Source organism: Monocercomonoides exilis, assembly GCF_001643675.1.
Source record: "Monocercomonoides exilis strain PA203 chromosome Unknown scaffold11-1913109, whole genome shotgun sequence".
Taxonomy (NCBI): Eukaryota; Preaxostyla; order Oxymonadida; family Polymastigidae; genus Monocercomonoides; species Monocercomonoides exilis.
Genome location: NW_027150556.1, coordinates 1867056 through 1890193, shown reverse-complemented (window position 1 = coordinate 1890193; position 23138 = coordinate 1867056). Strand labels below are relative to the sequence as shown.

General features: G+C 33.4%; 6 protein-coding genes across 6 annotated transcripts; 4 read left to right on the top strand and 2 right to left on the bottom strand.

The window, feature by feature from the left end:
* Window positions 1–8255: 8255 nt before the first annotated feature.
* Window positions 8256–9807, top strand: MONOS_9264 (putative Calponin homology (CH) domain). The gene is made up of 5 exons (XM_067879746.1): window positions 8256–8280; window positions 8344–8462; window positions 8515–8582; window positions 8628–8664; window positions 8712–9807. The coding sequence occupies exons 1-5, from the start codon at window positions 8274–8276 to the stop codon at window positions 9624–9626; spliced, it is 1146 nt and encodes a 381-aa protein (XP_067731794.1). The 5' UTR covers window positions 8256–8273; the 3' UTR covers window positions 9627–9807.
* MONOS_9263 (putative lysophospholipase III) lies at window positions 9731–11729 on the bottom strand. Its single transcript, XM_067879745.1, has 5 exons — window positions 11355–11729; window positions 11166–11279; window positions 10940–11069; window positions 10253–10783; window positions 9731–10173 (listed from the first exon to the last, which is right to left on the bottom strand). The coding sequence occupies exons 1-5, from the start codon at window positions 11694–11696 to the stop codon at window positions 10046–10048; spliced, it is 1245 nt and encodes a 414-aa protein (XP_067731793.1). The 5' UTR covers window positions 11697–11729; the 3' UTR covers window positions 9731–10045.
* A 357-nt stretch (window positions 11730–12086) lies between these two features.
* Window positions 12087–13910, top strand: MONOS_9262 (Ribonuclease H2 subunit A; the record flags this gene model as incomplete). The annotated part of the gene is made up of 5 exons (XM_067879744.1): window positions 12087–12138; window positions 12242–12313; window positions 12368–12579; window positions 12830–13185; window positions 13324–13910. The coding sequence occupies 5 exons, from the start codon at window positions 12087–12089 to the stop codon at window positions 13478–13480; spliced, it is 849 nt and encodes a 282-aa protein (XP_067731792.1). The 3' UTR covers window positions 13481–13910.
* A 175-nt stretch (window positions 13911–14085) lies between these two features.
* Window positions 14086–16688, top strand: MONOS_9261 (putative U3 snoRNP-associated protein Utp7). Its single transcript, XM_067879743.1, has 8 exons — window positions 14086–14252; window positions 14310–14768; window positions 14848–15249; window positions 15327–15618; window positions 15781–15881; window positions 16030–16128; window positions 16251–16370; window positions 16435–16688. The coding sequence occupies exons 1-8, from the start codon at window positions 14097–14099 to the stop codon at window positions 16564–16566; spliced, it is 1761 nt and encodes a 586-aa protein (XP_067731791.1). The 5' UTR covers window positions 14086–14096; the 3' UTR covers window positions 16567–16688.
* Window positions 16670–17576, bottom strand: MONOS_9260 (putative Transmembrane and coiled-coil domains protein 1). Its single transcript, XM_067879742.1, has 3 exons — window positions 17466–17576; window positions 17202–17405; window positions 16670–17148 (listed from the first exon to the last, which is right to left on the bottom strand). Exons 1-3 carry the CDS (start codon window positions 17520–17522, stop codon window positions 16855–16857), a joined length of 555 nt encoding a protein of 184 aa, XP_067731790.1. The 5' UTR covers window positions 17523–17576; the 3' UTR covers window positions 16670–16854.
* Window positions 17577–17584: 8 nt separating this feature from the next.
* Window positions 17585–22985, top strand: MONOS_9259 (putative P-type ATPase; the record flags this gene model as incomplete). The annotated part of the gene is made up of 8 exons (XM_067879740.1): window positions 17585–17761; window positions 17837–17909; window positions 17999–18773; window positions 18880–19179; window positions 19400–19640; window positions 19741–20312; window positions 20414–20761; window positions 20908–22985. The coding sequence occupies exons 1-8, from the start codon at window positions 17631–17633 to the stop codon at window positions 22983–22985; spliced, it is 4518 nt and encodes a 1505-aa protein (XP_067731789.1). The 5' UTR covers window positions 17585–17630.
* Window positions 22986–23138: the final 153 nt, after the last annotated feature.

The following is a 23138-nucleotide window of genomic DNA, read 5'->3' as shown; positions in this document are numbered from 1 at the left end:
TCTATTGAAAATGATTGACAATTCTATGATTGCAACATACAGCAGCGTTCCTTTCTCATTTCCATTTGTTAAATATGAGAAGCTTGTCATCAAAAAGATTTCACACTTATAAATACAAACCCAAAAGCAAACAAACAGTCACAATTCTCTCTTCTGTTCTTCGTTCGAACTTTAAACTTTCCATTTCATAAATCGTTTTGCATTCGGAGATCAATATTTTGTGTGAAATATTTTTATCTTTCTGTTCAGCATAAAAATGACGTTCACAAGTTGCGGATGTGTGGAGCACAATTGAAAAGAAATCGAAGTTCCCAGATAAAATAGACTTTCCTTTCTGTTTTTTTGATTTTTTGGTTCTTTCAACTTTTCGAGATAATAGGATGCATCCTCTGAGCTTTCATGGAAAAGTTGGATTTCCCATATAACCATTTGTCACATTTTTGCGTCTGAGTGAACGAAAATTGAAGGTTTGTCAGTTGTTTGAACCTCTTCTTTTGTGCTTCTTTGTTTATTGAAGCTTTTCTTTAATATTTGAAGACTGTATCTTTTATTCAAGTGCTCAGATCATCACCTCGCATCAACGACTTCAATGCCATCAACGGTTCTATCGAATAATTTGTTGTTTATTTTTTGTTAAAAATTAAAATCATTTGTTTGTTGAAAATATCAAGTTATGGGGATTCATTCACAATCTCAATTTTATCTTTTTTTCTTTTTCAATTAACGCATCATGAGACTCTATCAATTAATATGAATTGGATTTGCAAATTGCATCTTTTTCGTTTCAAATTCTTTGAATTTTTTAATCTTGAATAACCTTTATGTAATTAATTGCAAAACTGATTGATTTTCAAATTGTGTTGAGTTGTGATTCACATGATGATGTTTGATTTTAACACTTTATCTCATTCAGATAATATTCTTTCTCGGTTCTCCACTCAAAAGTGAGAAACTGTTTTTCTTTAGCGCTTCTGCATCACTGATAGTCACCTTTGTTTGAAAACAGAAATTTCCTCTTTGAATGCTTAGCGTTTAATTAACTTATGTTCCTTCTTATCGGTCTAAACAACAAGTGGAATCATTCAGAAACAGTAATGCAAATACTCGAAATCACTTCAAACGATATGCTTCATTCGCATTTTTTGTTCTTCTTCTTTTGCAAATGTCAAACAGGAAAACATATTCAAATGAACAATATGTAAATGAAACCTTTTTCTTCCAACGTTTTCATCTTTTTAGGTCAAAAAGGCACTCTTGAGTCAAATGAAAAAATTCTTTGTCGCATTCTGTAAACAAGCTTGGTAATTAAATGAACAATGAAAATGGATTCGGGAAAAGGAAAGCAAATGAACGAATTGAATCAAAAAAGAAAAGAAAAAAGAAAAGAAAAAGAAAAGAAAGAAAAGAAAGAAAAAGAAAAAGAAAAAGAGTTTTTTGAAGAGAAAAGGAAAGATTGAAGTTGAAAGAATGAAATCAAATTCAGAATAGTATTTTTAAAAAAGAACATGATAAACCAAAGAAGAGAATGAAAAGCGGTAAAAAAAATAAGAGTTTGAAATTTTATCATTCATGTAGGAAATGAAAATTTTTCGCAATTTGTTTATTCATCCAAAAAACTTTTTTCTATCAGTTTTTCCAACAGATTGATTTTTCAAATGTCATTAAGGTAATATTTGTATCCAACGAACACCATATTCACTTTTCAACGGTTCATTTCTTAAACTTTTCCAAATATTCATTTTCCTTCTCACTAATTTCAATGCCCATTATTTTCATTATTGATTGATTGATATTTGTTTTTCGTTGAAAAATTGCGAATTAAAAATTTAATGACTTCAAGATCTGACTGTGTTTGAATATATTTTATGTTTGATAATTGTGATATTTTCTTAAAATGTTGTAGATCCAAAAAATCGAAAGGTTTACAGGTTTGTTTGTTAATATCACAATATGAGTAGTATATTCATTTCTTTCTTCTAATCTGAAGAGGAATTTAATTCACTTAACTATTGTTCACCTGACGTGCAGGATCAGAAAATCAGGATGTTGAATAGCATCATTGATGAAATGGATAGAAATGAATTGAAATCAATTTGCACAAAAGAGTTGTTCGATGAAATAGGCAATATGACTGTGAATCAAAAATTAACTCTAAGGAATATTGTTTTACTGCTGAAGCAAACAGGCTATTGGAATATGATGTTGAGGCAATGGAGTCCATGTTTTGAATCGTCTTTGGTTTTTAAAATTTTTGAGAAGATGATTTTAGAAGAAAGTTCCAAAATAAATGAAAAGGACGAAAAACTATTAATTGATCTTTGTGAATGTTATATTATTAATTTTGGATTTTATAATGTTTCAAGCTTACAAAAAGAAGTTGTTTGTATTAGCATTCCGTATCTTCTAAAAGCTTCTTTGAACAAAGACGAAACCAAGGAAACCCAAAAGGAAGTGGAGATAGCTTTGCTGGCTCTAAACAACATTTATGAGGATGTCGTATGAATCATGCTTTTCTTTCTTTTTTTTTTATTTGAAAAAGAATATTTTTTATTCATAATTTCAAAAGCATTTGGAAAAAGAGCTGTACTTCAACGAAATTACAGAAATAATTAAGCATCATATTCAACATGGCAACCTTTCTCATTTGGCTTATCAGTTAAGTTGGGAGTTTTTATTCAATAGATTAAGAGATGAAAAAGATCAAAATTATGAATTGATGAATGAAATGAATTTTTTGAATGAAGCAATTAAAGAATTTGAAGAGCTTACAGATTGTGTGGATTGGAAGATAATGAAGAATGGTAGAAAAGATAATAAAGTAGTTATGATTATCAAGAGATGGTTCAGTTTGCTGTGCAGTTATTTTAGTTCCAATAAAACTTGGGATGAAGAATGTTACAAAGTGTTGCGCTGCATTGTGAACTTGTGTCGAGCTTCAAAGGATGATCACAGAAATTTTGTAAGTATTTGTGTTGAAATATTTATTTCAATGATGGATTGCAAGGAAATCCATATTTCTGACTTTCTGAAATCCGGATCAATTGATTTGGTTTTGGAAGAAATTGTTAATCCATTATTTGACAGGTACAATATTACCAGATGTTTGAATTTCGTCTTTCGAATTATAGAAACGTTGAACGATGATGATATTAATGATAGCGAAAAGATTGATCGGATGGCAATCAAAAGAAAGATAAATGAAAAGTTTGAGGAAGAGGGAAGCGGAGACATCATTATTGGTATATTTAATTTGTTGAGAAACAATACTTTTTTTGTTGCTTCAAAGAGGATAATTGATTTTCTTGTATTTTTTGAATTGTAACAGAATAATAAGCACAGTTAAAGATTAAATGTGAATGATAAAGCCTTCTTTTTTTCTAAAGATTGATTAAAACAAATTACGGCATAATGATACTATATGGTATTCACTGAAATAGAATAAAATTTATTTGGCCTGATTTCATTTATTATATTATTGTTATTTATGCTAATGATTTTGTGCGGAAACGTTTTCTCATGAAATCGAAATAATTAGAATAATCTTGTTTTTTTCATTATTAATGGGATAAGATCAAAAAATGATAATTGTTTTAAAAATCATAAAACCGAGATCCGGTTGTGCAAAAGATAAAAAAAGGTTTTTAACGATTGAGATGTTTGTTAAGGAGATGGAGATGGCGAAAATTGCTTCGGAATACATCATTTTAATGAAATTAGAATTATGAAAAAAAAGAAATGATTTATTTTTCAATTTTTATCAATAACACATTTCCGCAAACTTTTATTATACAGCACATGCTTAAAACAACATATATGATCTGAATATAGTGTTATTAGTGAAATTTCCAATATGCTATATTGTACTATTATGCCCAAATTACAATATAATAATTGAAAAATTGAAGAAGTTTCATTTGTTTGAAACGTAATCTGGTATTGCATAATAATGAAATGATAATTTTTGAATTCCATTTATCTCTTTTGAACGAAATTAAGTGTTTTTTTTTTTTTTTTTTTTTTTTTTTTTTTTTTTTTTTTTTTTTTTTTTTTTTTTTTTCGATAAGAAAAAATGTCAAAATCTATTTGGGTGATTATTTGAATTATCATTTTTCATTTTTTTTAATCGATTATTAATTTCCTTTTATTATTTGTTAATGAATCCTAAAAAATCATGCCATGGGTGCTTAACCCGCACCCTGGTGCCAAACCCGCACCCTGCAAATTTCTTGAAAATCTAAAAATCATTTTTTTCCTTTCAAGGAAGTTCATTGATGATGAAATTGCTTGAAACGGGTTTCAAAAAATATTATATTCTATTTTTTTAATCAAAAACTTTCAAAAAGACGAAGTTTTTATAATTTTGCTCCGAAAAGAGCATTATCGATATTTACTGAAAAAGAAAAAAAGAAGAGTTCAAAAAATATGTGCATGCTTGTTTGTTAATGTGTTTTCAAATATCTTTAAAAGTATTTTTGATTTGATAAATTCTGCAATAAATTTCACATTTTCTTTGTTAGATCGTGCCCATTAAAATGTGAAGAACATATAGAAAGTTCTGCAGCTTCATCGAAAGGGGTTTGTTGAAGTTATTTCTTATGTTTTTTAATCAAAAATCGTTCTTCTTATTAATGTGCTTTGAAAATTTCATAGTTATATATTTATTAATGAGCTATTTTTGCATTTAGTAAATATGAAATATTTTGTGTTGATAGGATTATATCACTGTGATAATAATTCTATTTGATTAAAACATGTTGTTTCATGGTTATGTGTTATTTAATTTTTATTCTATTTGTTATAATAGTTTGTTTTGTATAATATTTGGAAATGCAATATTCTGCTGATGTATTTATTGTTTGCTGTTATCAGCATTTTAATCTTTATGACATTCAAACGATCGATCATTGATAATATTTAGAGAGCAAATATTAGCATGTTGATTTTGAAAACCTTGATTTTTTATCTCCGAATGAACCAATTTTATTCATTTAATATGTTTCTGTGTTATTACTAATGCTTATAAATGATTAAAAAGTTGCAGTTTTCTTGATTATTTGTATTTTCATCGATAGTATATGTTCTTTTTTGTACATTATGCTTGTATTTTTAAACTCTTTTCAATTTTATTTTTGATTCAAATTTCACTATTTCAATAAAAAACGAACTATAATATCTCATCGGTAATAAATAAACAAATAATATAATTATTGTGCCAAATATCAAAGTGTATTGATCATGAAAAAATCATGAAAAAGCATGTTTAAATAGAATTTTGACGTTGATTGTTTCAATGAAGTGTTAAATGGATATTGCAAATTTTTTTCAATTTCAGTACATCACATTAACGAGTAAATTGTGAAAAAAAGTTTAAGAATTGTTTTTTGCTGTTTTAATGATGAAAACAAATTAAAATATTATTGAAAACACATCAATTTCAAGTATGAGTTAGAATAAATACATAAAGTGCAACTTGAAAAAAAAACTATTTGTAAAGTTCAACAATAAATAAATAGCAACCTTTTTATTGTTAACAACGAAAATAATAATAAACAACAGATTTATAGAAAAAAATTCAAATCAAAAGAAATTTTTATATCTCACTGAATTGAAAATAGTGACACAAGAAAACGATACTTGCAAAACTTCAATTTATTTAGCATTAATACTTTTGATGAGAATCAACAAATAATTGATTCATCAATAAAAATCAATAAATATATCTTGAGTCAATAAATATGTGAATAAAAAAACAGTCGAATATAATCAATAAAATATTGAACAAATAATACATCGGTAATTGAATCAAAAAAATATCAGAGCTCAATAAAAATACTAAAATGAAATAAAAGCACATAATGCATCACTAATAAAATTCAATATAGACAAGCAAAACAATAATGATTTCAAAGCACATTAATAAGAAGAACGATTTTTGATTAAAAAACATAAGAAATAACTTCAACAAACCCCTTTCGATGAAGCTGCAGAACTTTCTATATGTTCTTCACATTTTAATGGGCACGATCTAACAAAGAAAATGTGAAATTTATTGCAGAATTTATCAAATCAAAAATACTTTTAAAGATATTTGAAAACACATTAACAAACAAGCATGCACATATTTTTTGAACTCTTCTTTTTTTCTTTTTCAGTAAATATCGATAATGCTCTTTTCGGAGCAAAATTATAAAAACTTCGTCTTTTTGAAAGTTTTTGATTAAAAAAATAGAATATAATATTTTTTGAAACCCGTTTCAAGCAATTTCATCATCAATGAACTTCCTTGAAAGGAAAAAAATGATTTTTAGATTTTCAAGAAATTTGCAGGGTGCGGGTTTGGCACCAGGGTGCGGGTTAAGCACCCATGGTAACACAAAATCGAGAATTTGACTGATCATTTTTGATATCATCATTTTTAATCGAGTTTTGATTAAACTTTTTGTCTCAATGGAGTTTTCAGAGAATATATATTTCCTTAAAAACTTCATCATAAGATGTCTGTGGCTTATGATGAAGTTTTTAAGGAAATATATATTCTCTGAAAACTCCATTGAGACAAAAAGTTTAATCAAAACTCGATTAAAAATGATGGCTTCAAAAATGATCTGCTATATGATAATTTTGTTTTTTTCTTTTTCATAGGCTTTTGTAATTTTTGTTGTTTGTTCTTCATTCGAATGAAAAATTTTAACCAACAACAAAAGATCATTACCTAATCCACTCTCCAATAAATGTTTTGATAGAAAAAAAGAATTACCCATTTATTAAAAGTGAAAATTGATTTATCATTTGTATGTGTAAATAAATATTGTCATTTTTTTTATGTAGTTCTTTTTTATGAAACATGTTCAACATAAACGAATTTGATAAGTGAAAATAGAAAAAAATAAAAAAAAAGAAAGAAATATTATTGAAAAGACAAAAATATGTTAGATCAGTTTTCATAATTTTTTATGGAAATAGTTGATATTCTTATATGTGAAATTTCGTTTTATTTCCAAAATGTGCATATCTTTGTTTTTATTAGAAATAAAAAATTTGTTGGAAAATATTGGTTTTGTGCATTCTTTTTATCATCGAGTGATCCCAATATCAAAATATTTAAAAATAGTGCTCTCTTTTGTTTTTATTTTCATTTATCTGTGAAGGTTTTTTTTTTTTTTTATTTTTTTTATTGAGATATTCATCTGAAAACATCACTATTGAAAATGAAAATGAAACATTTCTTTCAAATTTTAATTTTCTTTCACAAAGTTGAACTATCATGGATATTTAAACATTTCTCAGTGTTTTCTTTCATTTATTTCATTTATTGAAAAATGGAGCGGATATTTGAACAAATTTTTTATTTCCTTATTATCATTTTATTTTCAACACAATGAACTTTTCATTATCATTGCACAGATAAACATAAATAAAAAATTAAAATAACTTCAATTTTCAAATTCTTCTGAGATTCTCGTCACTCAATATTCGCTGAGGGTGACTATAACTAATATTTAAATTTTTTTGAACATCTTTTGGAAAAAAAATACAAATAATGCACATCAATATAATCAAATAAAATGACATCTATTATTTGTGATATTCATTTTGTTCAATTATCGAAACATATAGCATTTTCATATTTTGAGGAAATTTATGTTCACACTCACGAAACTTCACAAGAATGAGTTTAACAACATTAACATGTTTTAACTTCCATATTAATGAACTTTCATAAATTGGGACAGAATTTTGAAAAAAACTTGAGAATGTTTAGTTATTTGAAAGAACTTTGAAAAGAATTTTTCTAAAAAAATATACCAAATAATGCTTATTTCACTAATCAATTTTATTTGTTTTGAAATATGGAATTGATAAAAAAATTTAGCAAAACAATCAAGTTTGATTTTTGAAATTTTCTTGAATGATATAAAAATTTCATTAAATGATCAAACGAAGTGAAGAATGCAAGGTAGTTATCACAGACTATTTTGTACTGTTATTTGGAATAACAACCGATGAAAAAACACAAGAAAACATTCGAAATTTATTGCTGCACACAAAAATTCGATTATTCGAAGTTTTGATAATAACCGAACTGATAATAATAGAGCTTCACATTTCATGATAAAACAATATTTTTCATGTTAATCTCTAATTTCTTGGAAATATATTTAATAACAATAATTTTAATTAAAAATTAACGATTAAGAAATATTATATCTTTAATGAAGAAATAATTTTTATCCAAAAAAATATAAATATTATGGAACAAAAAGGATCTCAAAATGGATGGTTTTTGTTTTATTATGATTTGCGTTGATATGGTTTTCTTTTTTAAATGAACGTAATAAATAGGGAGAATGACAATTAACAGAAAGAAAATGAAAGCAATGGAATTTCTTATTCGGCAACAAGCTGCAAGAACTTTTATTGAAGAGGCTCTTGATGTAAAGACTGGAAGAGAACCCCTTTCTGTGTGCTTTCATACATACATTTTTATATCAAATGTTGTTTAATCAAAAACAGACTGTTCTTGCTGATGGTCAGTTGTTATGCCAACTAATCCAAAAAATTGATCAAAATCTGATTCCAAAGTTTGATTGTTAGAATTCAATATATTATTAAAGAATTTTTTGTAGGTATAACATAAATCCGAAACATGGTGCACAGAAAAGGGTTATTAGCTTTTTCTTTCATCATATTTATTTTTTTTTTTTAATTAGGAAAATATTCAATTTTTTAATGATTCTGTAAAAGCGAAATTTAAAATGGATCCTTATGTGATCATACCCAGTGATGTGGTTGAAGAAGTCTTTCCGGTGAAGCTTGTAGATTGCGTTTTAGTTCTTGCTCAGAGAATTGGAGAATATTCACCTGAGCGAATCACAAATAAATTAGATATAAATCGAGCAAGAATGGAAGCTGATTTTACAGAAGAGGAAATGAGCAATGCGGAGGAACTGCTAAAGAAAGAAAATTGTACACCAATGGATAAATTGGGTATCAATCCGAATTCTTCGGATAATAAAGAAAAAGAAGAAGAAGAGAAGAGAAGAAAGGAAGAAGAGGAGGAGAACAAGAAAAAGATAGAAGAAGAGGAAAAGAGAAAAAAGGAAGAAGAAGAGAAGAAGAGAGAAGAAGAAGAAAGGCTAAAGAAAGAAGAAGAAGAGCGAATTAGAAAAGAGGAAGAGGAAAGGAAGAGAAAGGAAGAGGAGGAAGAAAAATTGAGAAAAGAAGAAGAGGAGAGGAAGAAGAAAGAGGAAGAAGAGAGAAAGAGGAAAGAAGAAGAAGAAAGAATAAAGAGAGAAGAAGAGGAGCGACTTAGAAAAGAGGAAGAGGAAAGGAAGAGAAAGGAAGAAGAAGAAAGGTTGAGGAAGGAAGAGGAAGAAAGAAAGAGAAAAGAAGAGGAAGAAAGATTGAATAGAGAAGAAGAAGAAAAGAAAAGAGAAGAAGAGAAGGAAGAAGAAAATGTGAAACAAAGAAAAGAAGAAGAAAAGAAAGAAAACCCACATACTAACGAAAGCAAAACAAGTGAAAATCCTGCGGCTGAAAGGAATGCTCAACAACACCAAACAAACAACTATCTATGGTTGATTTTTGTCTTGGTCCTCCTTATTTGTTTGAAAATTTGTAGTTAAATTATCTTTTATCGAAGAAAATATTATGTTTGTGTTTTTATCAGTTTGTGTGAATTTTATATTTGGCGAAATTGCATTCAATGCAAATTAACATATTTTTTTTCTTTTTTTATTTTTTTTTTTAAAAAAAAAAACAACTTTTTTTTGTAATTCCACAAAATGCGTTTCCATTCGTTTATAATTTGTGTACATAAAAAATACAAAAAAATTTTTTTTCAAAAACATAACAATGAACTCTCCGAAACAGAGCACTGCGCCTCAAATACTAAATCAAAATCAAAATAAAAAAGTACTTCATAAATAAAAATCATAATTTAAAAATAACAATAACAAATTCAATTTAACAAGTAGTGCTCTGCCAAAACAAAAAAAATTAAGATCGCTTTACATATCAAACATTTACATATTCACAATATAAACTACCGGGAAACAATATCACGCACAGAATTTAAATATTGCTTGCAGCTGAGGATGCCTTGATGGGATTCTTTGTGAATTACAGTTAGCTGAACAGACTCATCTTGCATTGTCTTCCAGTTTGCGGGGGCTGATGAAATAAAAAGTTAGAAAATATTTCATTACAAATGTGATAACATTTTCAAGTGATCAGAAAAAGAGCAACAAACCAAGAAGAGACTCAATCGGAACTGTGCCATCTCCGTCCTGCATAACATCTCTACCAGTTTTTTTCCACCACTCATTTGATGACCCGTCATAAACCACTTCTTTTGTAGTATTCTTTCCATTCGACACAAAAATATGCACAGGCACACGAGGAGGCTCCATATGGCTTATGTACTTCTGAGTCATCTCCACTCCCTTCAGTTTCAGCCATCTTCCTGTCGATGAAAACGCAGACGTCATATTCTCTACAGTTATCACAGTATTTGTAGCAGGAATTCTTGCAACAACTTTAGAAGGTGAAAAAGCATTCGTATTTGGCAGCATCCAATATAATCCTGCAAAACCCTGAACTAATTTGTGCACCTGCTTTGCAGACAAAGTCGGAATAGACCACTTACGCGGAGCAGCAAGATGAGCAAAGGCTTCAACAGAACCAGAATAAGGACCATTTGTCGAGATGAAGCTTGCAATGTACTTCTTTTTCCACTCATTCGTCACGTAATCACTCAGAAATTGCCTTAAAAAAATACAACCTGAAATAAAAATTAACCATATAAACACAATCAAATGTCAAGAAATAAGTTCGAGATAACATGTTAATTCAATGAACAAAAAGAATTTTTGTTGCAATGTTTTGTAAAATATAAATAAAACATAAAAAATTCATTAAATAAAAAGAGTAACCATACCACAGCTATGACCCAAGACATGCACTTTCTTTCCATCGTTCAATGAATAAGCTCTTTCAATGAGATCTTTTAACTGCGCATACATCCCATTGGACATAACCTGCTTTGCATTTGCAAGTCTCCAATCATACTAAATTGATTTCATTGATTGTACATAAAAATTGAAGAAAATTAAAAATAATACAAAAAAAGTGAAATTTAAGGTTCCTATTGAATTTGTGCAAACTGGTGCACCAAAAAGATTTTTTCCTTCTTCGTATCCGGTCTCTTGCAGAGTCTGAATGAGAGGATGATACATCTTTGTGACCGTCTTTACCACAGGATCTAAATAATCAACACCCTTTCATTCAACATTCAAATGAGAAATTGAAGTTAATGAATAACAAAAATTTATTAGATAATTTGAAATTCAAACTTTTAATCCTCCATAATCAACTGGTCGGGTAACAATATTTGGATTTGAGGAATAAGTCTCTGTTTCTGGATCATATGTAACTTGCAACGCTTTTTGGTATGTATGCCACAGTCCAGGTATAGTTCGCCCAAAATTCAGCCATAATGTATTCCACTTTGTTCCTGTTTGATTTCGATATTCCAATTGAGATCCTGCAAGTCCAGGCACAAGAACCACTGGATCAAGGTCTCGTCTTCGAGTTATTCCATCGAGAAATTCCACCAACTCATCACTTTCATCATCCAACTCTTCAAACTCTTCTGCCACAACAATATTCAACACAATCATTGCAAACTTCATCATATTTAGGCAATATTCTCCAAATTTCACCTTTAATGGGTAAATAAGCGCTCAAATTCGAATTTCAAAATTAAATAAAAGATCACGAAATCTGTCAAAAAAGTATTATTAAGGTTAATCAGAATAATTCTATTTATAAAAATTTCACACCAATATTTGAAAAAATTTTGAAATATGAAGATGATATTTTTTTCTGAAAACGAAATATTTCTGAAGTGAAATTAATATGTGAAAAGTTCTGAACAAACAAGAAAATATTTCAGTCAAACAACTGTACCATTGAATTTGAGAATAAAGTCAAAATAATTTCGAAATTTCTTAATTAACACAATCAATTATTATATGCTGGGTGCGATCAAATTTCAAATTGTAATAATTTTGATAATTCTAAAAATGGAGAAAGTTTTTGCAGGAATAGACGAAGCTGGAAGAGGCCCTGTACTTGGTATGATGATTTATTTTAATGAATTGAAATATTATATTTTTCATTGTTTTTTATGCTTTTAATACTATAATTTATAAATTTTTATACATATTTAAATTTCAAGGACCAATGGTATATGCAGTTGGATGGGCTCCAATGAGTAAAAAAACCGAATTGAGTAAAATGGGATTCAAGGGCTTGAAACTGTCAACTTTAAATTCGAATAATAATAATTTTTTTTGAAATTTAGATTCAAAGGTACTCACAGAGGCTCAAAGAGATTCATTATTTGAGAAAATACGTTCTACACCGTGGATTGAGTTTGAAACCGAATCAGCATCTCCAGAGTATATTTCCAGTCAAATGCTAAAAAAAGAAAAGAAAAGCCTCAACAAGGTTGCGATGGAATGCGTTGTAAAGATATTAAATGGAGCAAAGATGAGAGGAGCTGTGATTGAGGAGGTATTTTTAAGTCTTAAATAATAAAAAAATTTTTCGTTTTTGTGATATGTGATAATTGAGAATATCGCTTTTGCTATGTTATTGATGTGTTGTTATAATATCATTTGGATTTTAATTGTTAACGATAACGAATGCTTCGATTTTTATAAAATTTCTTCAATTTTCGGAAATGTATAAGTAAATGCTAACTTTTTTTAATGTGTGATGTTTTGATTTTGCTTTTCATTGCTGGAATAATTGCTTTGAAAAGTTATACGTGGACACGCTTGGCCCACCAGCGAAGTACAAGGAGTTTATCCAGCGTCACTTCCCTGAAATACCATCAATTACTGTGACCTCTAAAGCTGATGCATTGTTCCCAATTGTGTCTGCAGCATCCATCTGCGCTAAGGTGACTCGTGATCGGAGTGTGCGAAATTGGCGCTTCAGAGAAAAGAGTGTGGTGCATCCAGATGAAGTTGGATCGGGATATCCAGGAGACCCAGTTACAAAAAGATGGTTACTTGACAATTTTGATCCTTTCTTTTGCTTCCCGTCTTTTGTTAGATTCAGTTGGGCAACTGCTCACACTTTTGCAAAGCAACACGGAGCTGTTGAAATGAAATGGTTTTATCTTGTTAATTTATTTATATTTGTATTTTGTTCTTTTATTATATATTTTCTTGCTTTTTATTTTATTGATGCAATTTCACTTTCGTTCGATAACTTCATTCAATCGTTTTGCGTGCACTTGCTGCTGTTCAGGGAAGCTGATGATGAGGAATTAAAAGAAAAAGAAAAAGAGCAATCACAATTATCAATTGCATCACTCTTCCCCAAAGCACCTACCGCTACAAATACCTCACAGTTGGCTGTTTCACATTCATGCTTCTTTTCTGAAGCTCATCTAAATTTCGTTTGAATGCTTCGCTTCAAATGCTCTTATCGCTCTTAAGAGAGGCATACATGTGTGCAATTTAATAGAAAGAGGTTTTATTTTGAAGGATTTACATTGTTCACCAATATTACTTAATCGTTACTGTACTCAATTGAAAGCAAAACTGTAAAAGACAATTGATATTTCAAGAAAAGGAAATGAATTTGACATTGGATTTTACATTAGAAATTTTTGTATTTGCATTTGATAAATGGAAAAGAATTAGACAATTGAGTTTATGAGAACAACGTGTTGCAAGAAGAAAAAGAGATAAAATAATATTAACAAATATTCTGACAGACTTTTTTCCAGAACTTTCAAATTCACACTTTTTAAAACGAATTTCAAGCAGTTTTGATAAAGATTCTTTTCTATATGTTGAAAAACTATTTCATTTTTAATTATTGAAACACGAGAAATTATATTTCAAGTAAATCAATTGTAAAATTTTTAAGGAAGCAAAGAAAACTTAAAACGAAAATAAAAAGAAATAACTGATTAATCATTTTTTGTGCTTTCAATTAGAAATGAATTGCATTTATTAAAATTATTTCTGATATTGTGATGTTCAAGAATTATTTTGAATGACCATAATAGAAAAATGGAAAGGGGTGAAAAGAAAAAGCTGGTTTCCAAAGCAAAGAAGCCAACTGCACTTGATGCACCTCCTCCTCAAAAATCACTGAAATCTATACGAAAGGGAATTACTGATAAAAGAATTTTGACAGCACTTAAACGTGAGAGACATGCAGAACTCGTATGTGGTGAATAATTCATTTTCAGGCAAATTAATTCATTTTATAAATAATTTTAGCAAACGGAACGCGATCGGAAATTAATAAATACAGTTGCTCCAACGGATTCTGGATATATTAAAGCTGATCCAACAGAAAGAACATATAAGTTTCGTCAAAGTGAATTACGCGAACATGTTGGAATTGCATCTGCAAGAAAGCAAATTGATTTAAATCTTCCGTCATATGGACTTTGCTCAGTTGCTTTTTCTCGAAACGGTCGATATATGCTTATTGGAGGAACGAAAGGCCATCTTTTTTTGTGCGATCGTCTTGACAACAAGCCACTTTTCGAAATAAATTTAGATCAAACAGTAAAGGCTGTATCATTTCTACAAAACGAAAAGATGGTTGCAGTAGCACAAAGAAAATACGTTTATTTATACGATAAACAGGGTATTGAAGTTCAGTGCTTGAAGGATCATATTGATGTTAATTGCCTTGATTTTCTGCCTTACCACCTCTTGCTTACATCAATTGTATGCATTTATTTATTTTTTATCAATTCTGTTTGCTGAATTTCTCTATCACATTATTATTATTTTTTTGATAAAATAGGGAAATGCTGGCTATTTGCGATATCAAGATGTTTCGACTGGTGACATGGTAAGCGAACACCGCACTGGAATGGGTCCAGTTGATGTCATGACGCACAACCCCTGGAATTCTGTTACGCTCTGTGGGCATGCAAACGGAGTTGTATCTTTCTGGTCTCCAACCTGTGGACAAAAGGCATTGATGACGATGCTGACGGAGAATGGGCCTGTACGTGGTGTTTCAGTCTCGAGAAGTGGAAGGGAAATGGCTACAATTGGATTAGAAGGTACAGTTAAGGTGTGGGATATCAGACAAACGCTTCGTCCGATTGTCAAATGGTGGCTTCCATCTCGAAAAGCTGCAACGTGCATAGCAATATCTGAGAGAGGAATGGTTGCTGTGGGGCAAAATGATACCACTCTGGTTTGTGCAAAAATCCTTCATGGGAAAACTTTTATGTTAAAGAAAAAATAATTATTCCTGATTTATATGGACTTTAGGTGTACAAAGATTGCCTGGCGAATCGTCCGAGCAGAGCATATCTTCAGCACACACTGAGTGCCATTCAGTCGCGCAATTCGACTGCAGCACTTTTGTCGTCCTTCTCTTCGTCTGCAATGACAAAAGGCACTTTTTCAGTTGAGTCGATGGGCGTGGGAAAAGGCTCGAGAGCATCGCTTGCAAGCACCGAAGGCTCAAGAACAACAAAAGGCGGAGTCAGGGCACTTGCATTTTGTCCATACGATGATGTGCTTGCTGTTGGATATGGCGCTGGCGTTACTACATTGCTTGGTATGCTGCCTAATCATTGCCATTTGCACCTTGCTATCTGAAATGAACTGAAATTTCTTTTATTTATCTTTATTGAAACAACATTGAATGCAACATGATTATCCTCATTTTGTTGATTTTTTGCTCAATTCATCTTCTTTTATTAATTTTCTGTAATGACAGTTCCTGGAAGCGGAGAGCCTAATTATGATTCGTTTGAAGCCGATCCATATGAAACAAAGAAGAGGCAGCAAGAAGGAGAAATTAAGCAGCTGATTGATAAAGTCTGTCATTCATTCTTTTTTGGAGTGATTTTGAATTCTTTCAACATAATGCAAATGAATATTGTTGCATATTCATTTTTTGTTTTGGGCACAATTCTTGATGCTCTTCTGGCAATTTTCTCACATTTTTTATTTATTTCCTTTTTAGCTCCAACCTGAAACCATTTCACTCAATCCTAATGCTATTGGAACATTGATGCCTCGTCATAATGAAGAGAAGGAAACCATAAGACAGCTTAACAAAGAAGTGTGAACTTCGTTTTAGTCTTTCAAACAATTTAATTCAATTATTGCAATATTTTTTCCATATCCCATCCCCTCCCCTCAATGCAAACTTCAACCATCCAATTTATAACTTTATCGTTTCAGTTTAAGAAGAAAGTGGGACCAGCATTTGATCCGTCAAAAGCTGACAAGCCCAAAAAACACATTTCACCATCGCTGAAGAAATTGAAAAAGCAGAAAAAGAATGTCATCACTGAACGAAAAGTGTGAATCATTTTTCATTTTTTGAAGATTTCAAATTGTTTTTGAAATATGACACAAAATTCAGATTGACTTGCTTCATCAGGTGAGATTGGAAAGGCAACAGAAACTGAACGAGCTCAGATCGAAGGCAAAAGGAATAAGGAAAAAGAAGGAAGAAGACGACCCACTCCAACGTTTTGTTGTTAAAATGGAATAGTTTTGTTTTGTTTTTATTTCAAATAGACGTGAAAGTTCTGCTCTCTTGCTTGATTCTTGATCATTTTAAAAAAAACATTTCACAAAATTTTGAGATAGAAGAGTACTGAGAGTAGTGCTTTATTAGAATGTGTGTGTGATTCTTCAAATATAAAAACTGAATTTGTTAGTTGAGCTCAAAAAATAACTTGGTGACACTTTCGTACAAATTCGTTGTCAATAATCCGAAGTCAATGAATATTACTGGAGATAAAATTCGAAGTGAAAAATTATTATTATGAAAATTTGATTACAACATTCCAGGAACTGTAGGAGTTCTTATTTGGCCCGACCATGAAGGAATTTCCACTGAAAGTCCCATTATGCGTTGGATATTTGCTCGAATTGAGAAAGATGAAAGGAAGTAAAGGAAAGTGTTGCAGCATTCGGTAGTATCATCTCCCATCAATCCACGATGCGAAAGCCATTGAACAAACTTGATTGGTTCAAATGGAAGATGCGCAACAACAACTCCTTCAAAAAGCACATTGAATATTCCATTGAAGATAAACATCACAACCATATGAATGAGTCCAGAAAACATCTTAGCAAATACCAAACAAATTTAAAAAATAAAAATTATGAATTTGTACAAACCTTGTACATTTGAAGTGACTGGGCGATCTGATCAAGTTCTTCAGTTTCTTTGTTAATCTGCTTTTCGCGATAATTTGATTTTTTAGATGACGAAAGAGCTTTGTCTGATTTTTTCATAGTATCAACTCTACGTTTGACTTTTTGATAATAGGTCATTTTATCTTTGAATCCTTGAGTTCTGTACACAGCAAACCATGATATAAGCTAAGAAAAAACAGAAAAACAAATTAAAACCAAATTAACAGTTTTTAAATCGTGCTGAACCTCAGAAATTACTGCAGTAAAACTAGAAAATGCCAAGACAACAAGGGAGATCCACATAATGATTTGGATAGACCGACAGTTATTTATTCAATAATAAAAATAAATTAATATGGTAGATTACGATCAAATTGAAAAAGAATCAATTTTTACAAAATAACAAATTTGATGCCGCCCACCAAAAGAAATAGATTGGTTATTAGTAATGTGAGATTTAAAGGATACCCGGCAAATGCTATAAAGAACACAAAATACACCTGGTATTCGTTTTTACCAAAAAATTTATTCGAACAATTCGGGTAGGAGTTTTAATTTTTTCGGATTAATGTCAAATACTCACTTTCATTAATGGGCCTTTTCTGCTTATAATTTAGACGATTTATGAACATTTATTTCATTATAATTGGAATTATTCAAGTTTTCAAAATATTTTCCACTGTTAATTGGGTTTGAAATTTAATCTTTATGCTTCAGGACTGACAACATATTTTCAATGTTTTTTCCTTTTATTTAACCATTCATTAAACATTTCCTAGGCATCAACATGGATTCCAATTATTGTAATTTTTGCTTTAAGTGCATTAAAGGAATTATATGATGACTTACAACGTTGGCGCTCCGATTCAAAATTCAACTCAAGAATTGTGGAAACATTTCAAAATGGAGAATGGCAAAAAGTGGCATCTGAAAAACTTTATGTTGGAGATTTAATTCGAATTCGCCAGAATGAAGAAAGTCCTTGCGATGCAATTCTTCTTTCCTGCTCAAATAAAAATCACATTGCTTATGTGCAAACGACAAACATAGATGGAGAAAGCGACTATAAACGCAGATTTGTTCCAGAGATTTTGAAAGGAATGCCAGAAAATTGGTTTCATACAAGCCATTTGCTTGTTGAGAGTGGCCCTCCAAGCGCAAATTTGCACACGTTTGAAGGAAGAATTTTTGCTGAGATACCACAAAGATGGGCATCTTTAATGGGAATTTCAAACGTCTCACAAAACATGAGTCGAGACAACAAAGAGAAAAAGAAGATGCTTATGATGACGCCAGAAGCTGAAAACGATCTGAGAACTCAGCTTGGCGATGGAGGAGATCCATTGGATATTACACATTTCATATCTCAGGCTACAACACTCAGAAATACGGAGTGGGCTATTGGATTATGCATATACACAGGCAACCAAACAAAGGTGAGCTGCAACAAAGAAAAACCACCAACGAAAATGACGCAATTCGAAAAATTATTCAGCAAAATGACATTTGCCATTTTTGGGGTCCAATTATGCTTTGTACTGATTTTTGCATTTGGTTTGGAGTTTCAGTATAATTCTTTATAATTGTTAAAAATTACATTCATTTGAAAAATTTTCGCTTCAAAAATTTTTATGAAAAATTCCAATTGACACATTTGCAGGCGGAATCATCTGGAGAGCAACGAGAGGCACCAAAGAGTGGTACCTCGACTACACCGTGTTCTCTGGCACGTTCAACCTCGAAACGTTGGCGTTCTTCCTCCGCTTTCTGACTCTGATGTCTCTTTTTGTACCGATCTCGCTCAAAGTAACGATCGACTTTGTGAAGCTGTTTTCTTCGCTGTTTGTGGGATGGGACTTGAAAATGTGGAACGACTCGCTCGGCAGCGGTGCTGTTGCCAGAAGCACTGCACTTGCTGAAGAGATGGGGCAAATTACACACGTCCTGTCAGACAAGACTGGTATGATGAAATATTTGCTTTGCATCAGCATCATACAGAGATTGAAGAAAGAAAAAAAAATTATAGAAAATTTAAATAATTTTAATGAATGCCTTGCATCAATTAAATGTGAAAAAGGAGTTTCAAACAAACGCTTCATATTTTTCTTTTTTCTTTTTTCTCTTCAACACAATTGTCTGAATACATAATGACACATTCCTTTCTGATACGAATGAAACAGGAACTCTTACACAGAACCTGATGATGTTTACAGGCTGTGCAATTGGAATGAGAAGATACGGACTGAAGACGCTTGTTGATGCATCGAACGAAGAACTTGCCTCGACCACAAAGGAAGGGAAGCCAAACTCGCCTCTTCTGAGAGACCAGCTGCTGAAGAGCATGATTGGCCAGAAAGACACAAACACACTCGAATTCTTCAAGGCGCTGACCATTTGCCATTCTATTCAAACATTTCAGACGTGTGCTAAATGCATTCTTTTTGTTTGTTATTTGATTAACATCTATCATTTCCTTATCAACACGGATAATTTCACATTGATTGAACAACGCTGATTGCAGAGAAGATGGGAAGTTTGAGCACATTGCATCAGTTCCAGATGAGCGGGCACTTGTTGAGATCAGCAAAGAACTTGGTATTTCTTTTGATCGGCGTGAAGGAAGATTCATCGTGCTGAAAATAAGAGGAAAGAATGCAAGGAATGCAGATGATGAATACACAATGATTGGTGATGACGAAGCGAAAGGAAGGTTTGCATCGACAGAAGAGGAGGAAGGGGATGAGGAGTATTATGAAGTGTTGGCGCAGCTGGAGTTCACTCCGGCAAGAAGGCGGATGACAACAGCTGTCTGCAAAAGAACACGAGAAGAGTATTTGAAGATGGCAAAGGCAGACGAATTGAAGGAGAACCAGAAGGAGCAGCAGCTTCAGCGCAAGTTGCAGGCGGAGCATCCAACTTTGAGCTCTTCTTCTGCATCGTCTTCCTCTTTTGCCGACTTTTCTGACACAAATTCTCCTCACACGCTGTCCAGTTCCAGTGGAGACAGTGCGACAGATGAGAGCATTCCAAATGTTGTCTATTTGTACACAAAAGGCGGCGACGATGTCATTCTATCTCGCTGCATCGATTCGAGTTTGCCTTCCAAATTGTTTCTCAGATTTTTTCTTAATTAATACAAATTTATATTTCAAATGTGTTTTATTTCATCTTCCTTGTCTGCACATCCAATTTAGACATCCAAACAGAAATCAGCGTGGAGAACACGCCAAATGCAGAAGAGCAGACAAATGCACTTTCAGAAGAGCAGTCGCGGATCAAGCAGATGCAGTTGCATGTCAACCACTTCTCTTCTGCTGGTTTCCGTTCTCTTGTCGTCGGGTGCCGTGCGGTTGATTACGACTCCTTTGCCAAATGGAATGTCTCCTTCAAAGCTGCCAATGCTGCTGTTTCGGGAAGAGAAGAGAAAGTGGCACATGCTTGCGAAGAGATTGAAAAGGCGTTCATTCCGCTGGGAGTTACAGCCATCACAGACAAGCTGCAAGAAGGAGTGCCAGAGACAATCAGAGATCTGAGACAGGCAGGTGTGCTGGACATGTGTATAATGTTAAAGTTTTAATCTTTTCTGATACTTTCTACCTTTTTTCCCCCCTTATTTCATTCGCAATCACATTCATCTTCTCCTTTTTCAATTATTGTCTTTTTGAATGAATTGTTTTCTCTCTCGCAGGAATTCGCGTGTGGATGCTCACAGGTGATCATGGCGCCACAGCAAAGCAGATTGCCCTGGCATGTTCACTTGCGTGTCCCCACCAAATAGACATTGTGGGGAAGACACCAAAAGACATCCACAGATGTTTTGCACCCCTCCGCAAAGACCAGCCAACCGAGCGAGAAATCGAAGAGCTGCAGCAGAAGATGGAGTGGGCAGGGGACTCTTCTCTCTCCTCCTCGTTCAACGTGGCTGGCACACCATTGCAACTGCCAAGGCCATTCACTGTGTTTATCGATGGGTCGACGATGGAGATGGCGCTGGACTCGCCGCTGACAGTGGCAGACATGCGGACGCTGCTGACGTATGCAGACACCGTCGTGTGCTGCCGCACAGCTCCCAAACAAAAAGCAAAAGTTGTCTCGTTTGTGCGCACACTCGACATCCCACTGAACGACATCCAAGTTTTCCACTCAGACGACGAAGGGGCAAAAGAAGCGCCTCTTTCTTCATCGTCTTCGTATTCTCCGGCAGACGGAATTTCTCCGCCGCCGATGCAAAAAGCTGCTCAGAGCAGCCAGATAGACACAGAGACAGCTCAAATGCAGCAAATCAGATCAGCCCATCCAAATGACACGCATGTCAGAAACAAAACGATAAAAACACAACGCCAACAGCACTGCGACGAGAAAACAGCACGCAAAATGGAGGAAGAAGAGAAAGTGCTCCAACAAGCAGAAGAAGAAGAAGCAGAGCTAGACGACTTCATTGAGACGCAGCTGCTGAGAGGATATTCTCTGGGATGCGACGAAGAGGCGCTGAGAAGCTCATTCGGAAAGTGTCAGAACAATGTGCTTATGGACGACGACGAACAGAACGAACCGCCTCCACACATGCGAATACAGAGCAGAACGGAACACTCATCTTCTGCAGCCGCAGAAGGGAAACATTCCACAACACATTCATCATCATCATCTTCCTCTTCTTCTTCCTCTTCTTCATCCTCCTCTGCCTCATCTGAAAGCAGTGCATTGCCATCCGATCTCTCGTCCCAGTCGTCTGCTGCCAGTCTGTCTGACCCGCTTTCTCCGTCCACTCGCTTCAACAGCCGCCTGTCGACGTCTGTCCGCACAACCATCACCCAGACAGACTCTGCCGAGTGCTGCGGCGTCTTCAACATTTCTCGCCTCAAACGCGCCTTTGGAGTGCGGCGTGTGCCGATTGTGCTGTCGATTGGCGACGGAGGGAACGATGTGCCGATGATCCAGGCAGCACACGTGGGGATCGGAATACAAGGGAGAGAGGGGCTCCAGGCAGCCCTTGCGTCTGACTACTCTGTCACCCAGTTCTCCCACCTGCGGAATCTGCTGTTTGTGCACGGCCGCTCGTCATACCGGCGGATTGCGTATATCACTCTGTTCAGCATGTACAAGTCAGTCATCTTGGCCTTCTCGCAGGGTGTCTATGCGCTCTTCACAGGATTCTCGGGCATCAACTTCTACGACTCCATGCAGCTGACCCTGTACAACATCGTCTACACTGGGCTGCCCATCTTCTTCTATCTGTTCGATAGAGACGTTCCAGCCACTGTGGCGCTGTCGACGCCTCGCCTGTATCAGCAGGGGCAGCAAGGGAAGCTGTTCAACTGGAAGCAGTTCTTCTGGTGGGAATGCAAAGGGATGTTCCAAGGGCTGGTGCTGATGCTGCTCAACTACGGCATCTTCAGCGGCACACAGACACCCACCCCACAAGTGGCCTTTATGACATACACGGCAGTGCTGGTGGTGCATACAGCCACACTCGTCGGCGACTCCCACACGCTCACGTGGATCAACCACCTCTTCATTTGGGGCTGCTTCATCATCCTCCTCCCAATCACTGCTGTCACCTCAGCCATCTCCTCTTCCTACAGCGGAGTGGGTGTCTTCGTGGGCTGCCTCTCTGACCCTCTCTTTTATGCCCTCATCTTCCTCTATGCTGTCCTCCTCTGCACTCCCATTTGGGTCATCGGCGCTGTCAAAGACAGACACTACTTCAGAAACGTGTCTGTTGAAAACGTAATGAAGCGATTTCACCTCAAACGACACACACAGTAACACTCTCTCATGTCATTTTTTTAAAAAAGCCATATCACTGTCTCTGTTTTCTTTATTATTATTTATAAAGTTATATTTCATTTACGATTGCGTTCAACATTTTCATTTCAATTTTGCGAATATTTTTAAGCAGCTGATGTTTTCTTTTTGTGA

Coding starts and splice junctions, on each gene's coding strand:
- MONOS_9260 (XM_067879742.1), bottom strand. CDS start 17,522: ATGTGGATCTCCCTTGTTGTCTTGGCATTTTCTAGTTTTACTGCAGTA. Junction 17,406..17,465: donor TTACTGCAGTAATTTCTGAG/GTTCAGCACGAT, acceptor GTTTTTTCTTAG/CTTATATCATGGTTTGCTGT. Junction 17,149..17,201: donor AGTCACTTCAAATGTACAAG/GTTTGTACAAAT, acceptor GTATTTGCTAAG/ATGTTTTCTGGACTCATTCA.
- MONOS_9261 (XM_067879743.1), top strand. CDS start 14,097: ATGGAAAGGGGTGAAAAGAAAAAGCTGGTTTCCAAAGCAAAGAAGCCA. Junction 16,129..16,250: donor TAAGACAGCTTAACAAAGAA/GTGTGAACTTCG, acceptor TTATCGTTTCAG/TTTAAGAAGAAAGTGGGACC. Junction 16,371..16,434: donor ATGTCATCACTGAACGAAAA/GTGTGAATCATT, acceptor CACAAAATTCAG/ATTGACTTGCTTCATCAGGT.
- MONOS_9264 (XM_067879746.1), top strand. Junction 8,463..8,514: donor CTGGAAGAGAACCCCTTTCT/GTGTGCTTTCAT, acceptor AATCAAAAACAG/ACTGTTCTTGCTGATGGTCA. Junction 8,665..8,711: donor AACATGGTGCACAGAAAAGG/GTTATTAGCTTT, acceptor TTTTTTAATTAG/GAAAATATTCAATTTTTTAA.
- MONOS_9263 (XM_067879745.1), bottom strand. CDS start 11,696: ATGATGAAGTTTGCAATGATTGTGTTGAATATTGTTGTGGCAGAAGAG. Junction 11,280..11,354: donor TTGATTATGGAGGATTAAAA/GTTTGAATTTCA, acceptor GTTGAATGAAAG/GGTGTTGATTATTTAGATCC. Junction 10,784..10,939: donor TGTCTTGGGTCATAGCTGTG/GTATGGTTACTC, acceptor TTTTTATTTCAG/GTTGTATTTTTTTAAGGCAA.